Raw genomic sequence first — 11,291 nt, 5'->3', positions numbered from 1 at the left:
CGTCCCTATTTAAAAGCACCAATGGGACAGGAGCAGGAGCAGGGCAGGTATCTGCTACCTGAGTCACGTGGTCCATAGCGCACACAGGTAGGTTACAGAAAAAGGAACAATCAGCCATTACTTTGTGATGAGGGGTGCGGGAGGTTTTGCATAGATTCTCACGCAATCAAGAAGCCACTAAATACCTGGAGTTGTTGAGTACACCTACGCGCTTTAAGGTGTCTTGGTGTGGGTGGCTAGTTCATTGGGTTCTGTACCTTTTTCTGGTGTGGAATTAGTTTATTTTTTCTAACTTTGGGTGTGATTAGAGTAGTTTCTTTGTATTTATCATAAAATGACGGCACAGGTAGACTACCTGGTGGTGTTTTTCACGACCACATCTGGCGCGAGCGGCGACTTGCTGGGATCAGACGAGAAGGAGCTCGTTCAGTTGGTATGGCAGCTGGTGGATCTGAAGAATTGTAAAAAGGTAGGCTAATATTTTTAGATCTATGTGTAAGCTATTGCTCCTCTTTGTAAACATATTCTCTTTTTCACTGACAGTCGAGATGGTGCATATACATAAAGTTTTCCTTATGGGAAATATGTTTCTATATCCTATCCATATTATATTTAAATATATTATAGGCCTGTGCTATTATTATATATCCTATAAATATCGTATCTTTTATGATTTCCTTATAGAAAAAAACACGATGTGCTCTCTCTCTCTCTCTCTCTCTCTCTCGATTAGTCTGCATGTGGCTATCAGCGGAATAAAATTGCTGTAACTCTGTATTGTGCAAAATCCTGAAGTGAGAGGTCCTTCAAGTTTTATAAAGTGTGTATTTTAAGTGTACATCTGTGTGTTCTCTGTCTGGTCCAGTTAGGGACGGTGAATGAGGTGCTGATCAGGCCTGAGCACTCAGAGGAAGAGGACAGAGGGGAGGAGGAGGAGAGCACTGAGTCTGTCTCTACAGCCAGGAGCTTGGAGAATGCTTTAAACCAGGTCCTTACCTTTACAATGAATCTATGCATCTGAAATTAGTCTTTCAAATCCACTTACAAATCCACAAATGACTTTGTTATAGATTTTTTGTCATCCCACATGGAATTTACAGACTTGATAGTCCGATTATAAGTTTGTAAAGTCAATATAGGATAGAAACATATTTATAGCGATATTGATAAATAAAACATTAAGTATTCTGTATAGCTAAATGTATTCCATATAGTTTTGAACAATAGTTTGACGTGAGTTTCAACCATTTGAATAAAATCCACATGGCTTGACAGCTTGCCACACTTATAGAAAAGGCTGTTTAATGATAAGGAGGTGTGGATCTTTACGGCTTAGGGATGCAAATGAGGTCATTTATATAATGAGGATGAGTAACTACTATGACATATGGTTCCTGCTCTCTGGGCGGCTCTTCGAAACCAAAATACGGAGTAAAGTAGTCAGATAAGAGCTGAAAGTTTCAATCATCTTGGAAGTAAGAGTAACCATTCAATCATTGAATAGGCCTTTGTGACTTGAACAGGCAGTGAGTAGCTTCGGATATTAGATGTTTGACTGAGAATATTAGTTGAATGTCCTTGTGAATGTATGTCATGTCTGTATTCTTTGCAGTTTCATCTCATATTGACAAATGAAGTGAACAGCGCAGGCGCTGGCACGTCAGTGTGTTTGTGTACAGACGGGCAGCTCCACATCCGCCAAGTAATCCACCCTGAGGCGGCAGGCAAGGTGAGCAAAGGGAGGGTACACGCCTCGCAGCCAGGGCGGACAATACCAAACGCTCCAACCTTCACAGAACCACAAAGAATCATTTATGTCAGCACTTTGCTCTCAGTTGAATTCTACATGATGTTGAAATGTGAGCCTATAAGAGGAGTGTCATGCATGTCAAATTGTCTCCTTGACATTTTAGGTTGAAAGAGCACAGATAGACAAACACACACTGTTCACCTATCTCATATTGAATTCCTTATTTACCCTATAGTGTCACAGAGAGCTGCAGGGAATCTGTACTTTATTGACATTAATAAATATCTAAATGACAGCAATAGACATTTCATTTTAAGCAGCTGTCACCTACCCAGGCCGTAACAACCCAGCTCTTACTGTGGTACATGCTGACTTCATCCGTACCTCTCCTCTATCCTTCTCTTTACACTTCAGATTTAATCCTCCTCTCCCTCTTAACTCCTTGTTTTCTCTCCTAATTGGTTCCTTCTCACTTTCTTCCTCTCCAGAACCTTGTGCTACCAGACTGTTTCTCCTCCTTCTTTGACCTGCGGAAAGAGTTCCGGAAGCACTTCCCCTCATCAGACGTTAAGGCTCTGGACATGCAGTACATGGCAGACTGTATCCTTTACACTCACGCTGAAACCTGCAGTGCTCTGTTGTGCTAGGGGTTGTTGACAGTAATACTTTATTACAGTGGATAAGTCAGTTTTTATGTTGTCTAAGGTAGTGAGCACACACACACACACACATACACACACACACACATGATGTAGACGTTTGCAGGCCCAGGGTGTTGGCTGAAGGACTGGATGTTTTGAAATGCAAATAGAGACACAATGGAGGCGTTTCTCTCAGCTCAGAGTGAAAGACTGAGTGTTTAGACAACAGGACTAGCCCTACACGCCCACCAGATCAGGACTAATATCTCTCTCTTTCACAAACTTACATACACACACACACACACACACACACACACAGGCACTCGTGCCCACCTCTAATCTAGGCTACACAGATTCCTTGCCCGCTCCCCTCCTGTGGTCTGTTTCCTTGACGGCTGTCTCCTCAGCCCTGAGTGTAACTGTTGATCCAGCAGCCATGTTGGATCCAGTGGCCATATTGGATCCAGTGGCTGCAGGCACAGCAGCTCTGCAGGTCCAGACCATGGCCAACATCGTCCTCGCCCTGCTCTCTAAGCCCCTATGTGAGTGACATTCTAACATACATTAAATTACACCATGCAATTTAAATATTTAGTATACTAATAGCAGTAGTAATAACAGTATTCTGACACAAAGCTTGTCATAGACATACTTGTCACAAGAGCATAATAATGTTGCCATGTCTCTGGACCAATGCTTTCTCTTGTTTTCTTGTTCACAGGTCACAATTTTTCCAATCCAGAGAGAGTGAATGAGAAGTTTGAATCCGGCACTTGGTAAGGAGACGTTTTGCATCAAGACATTTGCTGCAGTAAGATGATTGGCATGATGCTAATGTGTGTGTATATGTTTGATTGTGTGCTTACGTGCAGCAGTAAGATGGAGCGTGTGTGTGACAACACAGTGATCAGAGCAAGGGGGCTACCATGGCAGTCATCGGACCAGGACATCGCTCGCTTCTTCAGGGGACTCAACATCGCCAAGTACGTGTGTGTGTGTGTGTGTGTGTGTATATATATATATATATATATATATATATATATATATATATATACACGTGTGTGTACTGTAAATGTTCAGTGTATTCATACAATGTCAGGCTCTGTGTGTGTTTGTGTGTAATATAGTGTGTATTACAATGTTCTAAGCTTTCATGTTGTGTGTTCAGAGGTGGCGCAGCATTGTGTCTAAATGCTCAGGGCCGGAGGAATGGAGAGGCTCTGGTCCGCTTCGTCAGTGAAGAACACAGAGACCTGGCCCTGCAAAGACACAAACACCACATGGGCAACAGATACATCGAGGTAACTGACACCTTACGTATTGTTACCTCACCCATCATTGATAATGATTGTCATTCCTTCCTGAATGCCCATCTACTCCCATCTGTAGGTGTACAAAGCCACAGGAGACGACTTCCTGAAGATAGCAGGAGGTGAGAAACAACAACTCTTTGCGTGATGACTCTGTTCAATAACAACCCACATCAAGCTCTAGTTCTTCATGAAATGTTCTGCATTCTGATACTTCTCTCCTGTGTGTGTGTGTGTGTGTGTGTGTGTGTGTGTGTGTGTGTCAGGTACCTCTAGTGAGGTGGCTGTGTTTCTATCTCGTGAGGACCAGGTGATCGTGCGTATGCGGGGTCTTCCCTTCACCGCTACACATGAGCAGGTGTTGACCTTTTTCTCCCAAGAGCAGGAGCCTCAAGAGACATGTCCCGTCAGCGGGGGGAAGGATGGAATCTTATTTGTGCGTTTCCCTGACGGGCGGCCCACTGGTGACGCCTTTGTACTATTCACCTGTGAGGAGCATGCCCAGTGTGCTCTCAGGAAGCACAAAGACATCCTGGGCAAGAGATACATAGAGCTGTTCAAGAGTACTGCGGCAGAGGTGCAACAGGTAGGTTAGTGTGTGTGTGTGTGTGTGTGTGTGTGTGTGTGTGTGTGTGTGTGTGTGTGTGTGTGTGTGTGTGTGTGGCAGGCGTACTTTGCCTTGGGGAGGAACAGAGCGTATGTACAACAGGTGTTATTGATGTACTGGTTCTGTCTGTGGGGTTTTCTGAAGGAAACGTAACAAGAGGATTTAAGGGTTTAAGGGTGTGACCAATCCTTAAAGCTTAAATGGAGACAGCCATTTAATGTAATTAAGGACTTGCTGAGCGAGTGTATCTGTGTGTGTTTGCTTTCCTCCTTACTGCCTGGCGTTCTGGTTAATGGGAGGTTTGTTGAGTAAACATTCAACGCACTGGTCTGTGAGAGATTACCTTGTTACACACACACACACACACACACACACACACACACACACACACACACACACATCTCAGCTTCTCACATTGATTAGCAGGTATTTCTCCTCTCTGTGTAGAACCATTCCCTTACAGAGGCTGATTGAGTGTAGAGGAGTGACTGGGGGTTTTTATAGTCCCCATCCAGGACTGTAAACACAGTGGCGTCCTGTTGGCAACTGGCCAGATGATTACAACACTGTGTGTGTGTGTGTGTGTGTGTGTGTGTGTGTGTGTGTGTGTGGTGTGTGTGTTGGGGGGGTCAAGGCTGCTGTCATCCTTTTCTGTGAGTAGGGTTAGTTTATGTGTGTATCATAGGAATGTACAGTAACCAACACTGTGTATGTGTGTGTAGGTGTTGAACAGGTACTCGTCTGCTCCTCTGATCCCTGTCGCCCCGGCCCCTCTGGTGTCAGTATTGCCCCAGGTGTCACTCCTGCCCCCTCCTGGTGGTATGAGGGACTGCCTGAGGCTGAGGGGTCTGCCATACACTGCTACCATAGAAGACATACTGGCCTTCCTAGGAGAGTTCACACAAGACATCAGACCGCATGGAGTACACATGGTGCTCAATCAACAGGTACACATACACACAGATATACTACCACACACATTATTTCTACACACATATGCATACATACATACACACACACATATCATTATATGTAGAGTAACCACGGTCTTCGTCCCCCTCTTCCTCCAGGGTCGTCCATCAGGTGACTGTTTCATCCAGATGCGTTCTGCTGAGCGAGCGTTCACTGCCTCTCAGCGCCTCCACAAGCAGGTGATGTTGGGGCAGCCTGGGCAGCGAGGGGTTAACAGCCGCTACGTGGAGGTGTTTCCCTGCAGCGCTGAGGAGATGGGCCTGGTGTTGATGGGAGGCTCCCTCTCACACACACATACACATACACACAGCCGGAGCAGGAGTGGGACAGGGCTGAGCCCTCCGCCATGTAAGTCCAGACGTAAGTGCTGCTGGGAGCTGGGGTCGCTTCGGGACTGCTAGGTAGGTGGGCTGCCACGGGGGCAGGCCGGGGTCAAAGGTTAGAGGTTAAACCCTGCCCCCTCTCTTCTCTGGGTTCTCTCTGATCTAGAACTCTAATCTAGAGGACGGGGACATCTGATCTGACAAGGAGGTGTGTGTGTGTGTGTGTGTGTGTGTGTATGTGTGTGTGTGTGTGTGACCCCTGGTTTTCATTTGTGTAATACTGTGTGATTTTGGTGAAGTGTGCATGCTAGAAGAAATCTTGTAGTTCACTGGTCTATCTGCACTTGAATTTCATACACACACTGTGATTGAATAGTTTCTGTTCCAATGACTTGCTTGGTGTGTGCTTGGTGTGTGTGACCCATCTAAAACCATACCCTACTTCCAAACCGACCCCTACTTCTAGGCATTTATGTAGATCAGAAAGGATTGGATAGGTGAAAGCAATTGGGTTCAAGTTTCAGCTAGCCAATCAGAGGGCAAGGTGGAGCTATCACCCTCTGTCCTACACCCATACAGTCTTTTCAGATCCATAAGAGGTGCCTAGAGGGTTGGGGTTAGGGGTCAATTTGGGATGATGATTGGGACTGGACGGTCTGGTGTGTGTGAGAGTCACCTGTGCTTGTCCAATCGGTGGGGGTATGGGAGAGGTGGGTGAAGCTTGGTGTGTAGTCATGGCGATGCAGGTGTTGGTAGTGGTGGGGTAATGTGAGGTAAGGGGTTAGTGAGTCTGGAACAACCCCCCCCTCTCCAACACACACCTGTAGAAAGCTACCTAGAGGACCTATTTCATCCAAAAACACACTCACTCACACTCACACACACACACACACACACACACACACAGATTCTCCAGTATTACAGGCGTGTCACTTAGTCATTGTTTGTGTTGTTGCCTCTCCTGGGAACAAACAAAGAACAGAGTATAAAGGGATAGGCTATCCTTTCAACAACACAAGCCAAAGGAGAGAAAGCCTTCCCAACAACCTAAAGTGGCTTCCTCTTCTCTTCTCTCCTCTCCTCTCCTCTCCCACATTGGCACTTACTTGAGTAGACAGAGTAGGTCACAGCCAAATGGTAGACTATCTGCCTACACCTGCCCTATTCTTGTTGAACATTGTACAATGAGGAAAGGAGATGAGGAGAGGAGACAAGAAGAGGGTACCAATGTAGACTATTGGGAGGCACCCATTGGAACCTCACTCCACCTGCTATAGCCCTATGTCATGAAAGGGAATGTATCAAGTCAAGTTGCTCCCTTTCGTAGCATATGATGATTGTCACTTCTGCCATCTTTAAGATGGGAATGGTGGATTTGTGTCTCTGCACATGCTGTGTTCAGCTCATTTCTTTTCCTCTCCATGTTGTCTAACTCTCTCTCTCTCCCCATTCCCCCCCCTCCTCCTCAGGTCTGTCCCCACCCTCCTACTCCTTCCCGCCTGCTCCTCACATCCTTCCTGCAGAGGCTACTGCACTCTACCCTCCCATTGGTCAGGTGCTTCTAGGTCCCCGCCCCATGGCACCTGGACACGCCTATTACCCTGCCTCAACTCAACTCTACATGAACTACACTGCCTACTACCCCAGGTAAGAACTATAATCCCTAACTACCTCCCAGGTACACCTAATTACCCCTGGATAGTATCAAAGAGATGGTGGTGTGTGTGTGTGTGTGTGTGTGTGTGTGTGTGTGTGTGTGTGTGTGTGTGTGTGTGTACGCTGAGTGGAAGGACTCAGACAAGGTTAGTTAATGACTGAACAGTGGTAGGTATAAGAGAGTAGAGTAAACAGCAGTGACCTCTCTCTCTCTCTCTCTCTCTCTCTCTCTCTCTCTCTCTCTGAGTATGTCAAGAGTCAATGTTTTCCTCTGTTAAAAACAAATGTGTGTTTGTGTGATATCATCTGTAATGGTGTCTCTCTCTCTCTCTCTCTCTCGTTCCCTCTCCAGTCCCCCTGGTTCTCCCACTGCTCTAGGTTATTTCCCCTCCCCCTCCCCCATGTCTTCTCCTGGGGGGATGGTACGCATGCACAGCATTGCCTATAGCAACGGAGTCAAAGACCTAATCAGCGCTGTGCAGGGATACCAGGTAATTATGGTGTTTTTGTGTTTGTGTGTGTGTGTCCTTACACATTATACCTTATATATACTCATGTGGTTTGCAGTCCTTTATATCTGACCTCTATAGCGTATTGTTGCCTTACATTCACATGTTCATGGAGGATCCAAGTGAAGTATTCAAATCTCCTACTGGGGGTGTGCATTCGTCAGGCATTCTCTGTGTTTGCCTAGAGGCTATCAAACTAGTTTATCTGGTCTGCCCTCCCTGTTCTCTCTCCCTCCCCAACCCACACACACACACACACACACACACACATACACACACACACACACACACACCTACAGTTATTATGATGGGTGGATCACCATTGCTTGCATAGACTTGATTTGGTAGAAGTGTTCTATAATGTTTGAGGAGCATGGACATTAAATGTGGGCTAGTAAAATAACTAGTGAATTCAGCCTGATGCCCAGTAGTAGTTTGGAAGTTGAGGTGTATTAAACATCAGATGTTAACCTCTTGAACAAGCACATGTTCATCCACCCCACCACCACCACCCCCGCACATATGAGTGACAGCTCCTTGTTGCCTAGAGACCAGTATGTGTTTGTCTCTGTCTCAGCCCCCTGTCTCTGTCCCCTCCCCCCCACACACCACAGTATGCCTCTGAGGATGGCCTTTTGCACGCTCACGGGCACATGCACGCTCACGACCCGGCCAGGACTCTGCTTACGCAGCCCAAAGAGTGGGTGTGTATTTAAGGGGTGTGTCCGAGGCAGGTGGAAGGTAAGGATTGGCTGAAGGGTCAGGGTGTGTGTCTTCCTATCCAGGACATCAACAATGGTTTTGGGTCTGGCTATCAATTTAGCCTCCGGATCATTAGGGGTCACAGGGCTCAAGTTAGGGGTGTTTTCAGCTCTCTGGGTATCTAGGTAGAATTGGTCCCCAACAATTGATAGAAGGATCAGATTACCCTAAACCGCAATCTTGATGATACATTTCTACCTGCTGCTGTCTTAGAAAGTGTAATTAGTGTTAATCCTTTCCTACTTGGGGCATTGTAGGTTGATTGGTGGTGTGGTAGTTTGGTAGGTGGGTGTAGCTGGCAGTTGGTGGAGCAGGTGACGGCTATCTTCTGGTGCTGGTCCAATCCATTTAGTCACCTTACCTTCCTGTGCTAATGTTTTTTTTCTCCCCCCCCCCCCCCCCATCTCTCTCTCACCCCCTTTTCTCTTCTTGTCCCCCCCCCTTCTATCTATCTATCTATCTGTCTCTCTCTAGAACCCTTTAGAGTCAGTGCCTCTGAGCAGTCTGATTGGTCAGTCCAGCAGCAGTAATGGTCTGATGCCCTTCCCCCAACTCCTAACCAAGCAGGGAGGGCCATACCTTGACCTGAGTCTGCTGTAGACACACACACACACACACACACACACACACACACAAAGACACACACATACACACACTAACTAACTAAAGGACACCCAACACATGGGGTACAACTCCAGGACTCAGGTCCTGGTGTATTTTTAGGCCATTTTTAGATATTGAAATAGTCTTAGTGTGATATTTATACATATGAACAACACAGAAATCTATGGATTTTATATCAAATTGACGTGGCCTCTGCCAAATAGCAGCTTTGTCTTTTATTGTATTGCACAGTGTGTATTTCTAAAAGCTTTATAGAGATGTTATAAGATGTTTTAAGATGTTATAACCATTTTTAGGATATGTTAAAAACTAGAAAAAAGTGTTGTCTTAGTAAGTAATGATCAGAAACGTTCTTCATGAGTGTAAGTGAGAGTGTGAGTGTGTGAGAGAAAGACAGGGGGAGGATATGATGCATTCCTCATCTCTAGCTAAATGTATATATTTTATATAATACTTTATCTGTTTATATTACATTGTATGTGTTTATTACCTTCATACAATACAAGATACTTGTATTGTTCAGCGCAAGAAGAAGTTTGTAGTGCTATTTTGAGATGTTTACATACTGTACTATGCCAAATACCAATGCACTGTTAACGAATACGATTACTATACTGAATATACATCAGCAGTAAATTGTCTGACTTACAACATGCTGTACATGAGTAGAAAGTAGTTCTCTTGTCAAATGCCTTAACAAGCGCACACTTGTGGCAATACACTCCCTAGAATACATTACCAACAAATACAGCATCTTACACTTCAACCCTCCCTCCCCCCTTTCCATATATCCTGTGTATGGGTTGAATATATGTTGTGTAATTCTATTCTACCCCTGCCTATTGTGTGTGTGACACAAAACTGAGTCGTGACACAAACCCAGCCCTCACTGTGACGTAACTAGGGGTCTGACTGTTCTCTCCTTGGAGAGGATTCATATCACTTACTGTGATCTCACTGGGTGCATCCTCTCTATGGTCTGAAGAGGCTTCCCCTCGTCTCCTCTCCACCATCTACGCTGATGTGAGAGAACCGGACAGGGGATAGGAGATAGGAGATAGGAGATCCCCTAGCAGGCAATTGCCTTCATCTATCGTGTGTTTTGAAATCAGTGCAGATCAATGGGAGAAGAGGATGAGAGGAAGCCACTTCAGACTATTGAGAGTCGCCCTGAGTGTTTGATTCCGATGTGTGCCTGATGAGGTACTGTGGTAGGGCTCTTAAGAAAGTCCCACGTTGATGACGTCCTGTCCTGAGTTGATGTCACCGTTGAGCACTATGCAGTGTGTTAGTTCTGTCATAGCTTCCTGCTCAGGGTATTCTGCTGTGACCATGCTGAGACTATTAAACAGAACATGTGAAATAATAATCAGTTGTCTGTGGTTTTAGACACACAGACACACACACACACACATACAGTGCGCTCTAAGTGTTATTAATGTGCCACACACACACACACACACACACACAAATACTGCCAGGTTGGAGCTGCTGGTGACGAAAGTGGCTGAGGGGAAACATGAGGAACTCCCTCTGTACAGACTATGCCTCTTTCTCTCACACACACCTTAACGTACACACACTCCCATTGTGAGCCGAGACCATTGTCATGCAGAAACATTAGAGACATTATTCTGCCAGGATTGTCTTTTTTGGAAGGAGGGAGGGTAAATACTGGAGAGGGGGATGAGGAGAGAGGAAGAGAGACAAAAAGCAGTAGGACCCCCTTAGGGTAGACCTGGCATTGTGTAACACAACACCCTCAACCCCACCCAATCCTGTAGTGCTCACACACACAAAACACGCCCAACCTGATCCTGCTTCACTATGTCAGCACACACACATACTCTCTCCCTCTTACACACACAACTTACAACACACCCAAGCCAACTCTGGAGGATAGAGTTGTGTGTTCAATCTAGCCTGACTCACATATGCGTAATTGTGTGTGCGTGTGTGTGTGTATGTGTGCGTCAGGAAGTGAATCAGTAATATTGTAACAACAGTTCCTTAGAGGCAGGGTGACGCCTCACATTCCCATGTCAGAGATGAGAGCAGAGACACCACAAGACATCTGTCAAACTCATAGTTGTCTTTATTAGGGTGAAACAGACGGGCAGAACATAGTATACATCAG

At 45.7% G+C, this 11,291-nt stretch overlaps 1 protein-coding gene across 4 annotated transcripts; it reads left to right on the top strand.

Moving 5' to 3' along the window:
• The first annotated feature begins 134 nt into the window (after positions 1 to 134).
• Positions 135 to 10,517, top strand: esrp1 (epithelial splicing regulatory protein 1). 4 transcript variants are annotated; one of them, XR_014554455.1, is made up of 16 exons: positions 135 to 469; positions 866 to 988; positions 1,613 to 1,729; positions 2,239 to 2,350; positions 2,799 to 2,933; positions 3,113 to 3,167; positions 3,264 to 3,374; positions 3,560 to 3,692; positions 3,781 to 3,823; positions 3,968 to 4,287; positions 5,031 to 5,255; positions 5,379 to 5,640; positions 7,073 to 7,250; positions 7,612 to 7,750; positions 8,346 to 8,509; positions 9,005 to 9,027. XR_014554455.1 is itself a non-coding variant. In XM_083679099.1 (16 exons), exons 1-15 carry the CDS (start codon positions 335 to 337, stop codon positions 8,482 to 8,484), a joined length of 2,190 nt encoding a protein of 729 aa, XP_083535225.1. In that variant the 5' UTR covers positions 135 to 334; the 3' UTR covers positions 8,485 to 8,509; positions 9,005 to 9,141. The 4 variants fall into 4 exon arrangements, 3 of the variants coding, with proteins under 3 accessions (XP_083535225.1, XP_083535224.1, XP_083535223.1); XM_083679099.1 differs by having other exon boundaries at positions 8,383 to 8,509; positions 9,005 to 9,141; XM_083679098.1 differs by lacking the exon at positions 8,346 to 8,509 and having other exon boundaries at positions 5,379 to 5,628; positions 9,005 to 10,517.
• The last annotated feature ends 774 nt before the right edge of the window (positions 10,518 to 11,291 follow it).

The sequence above is a fragment of the Argentina silus genome (genome assembly GCF_951799395.1).
Source record: "Argentina silus genome assembly, chromosome: 10".
NCBI lineage: Eukaryota > Metazoa > Chordata > Actinopteri > Argentiniformes > Argentinidae > Argentina > Argentina silus.
Note: the sequence above shows the minus strand (reverse complement) of the source record. Positions and strands in the feature narration are given on the sequence as shown.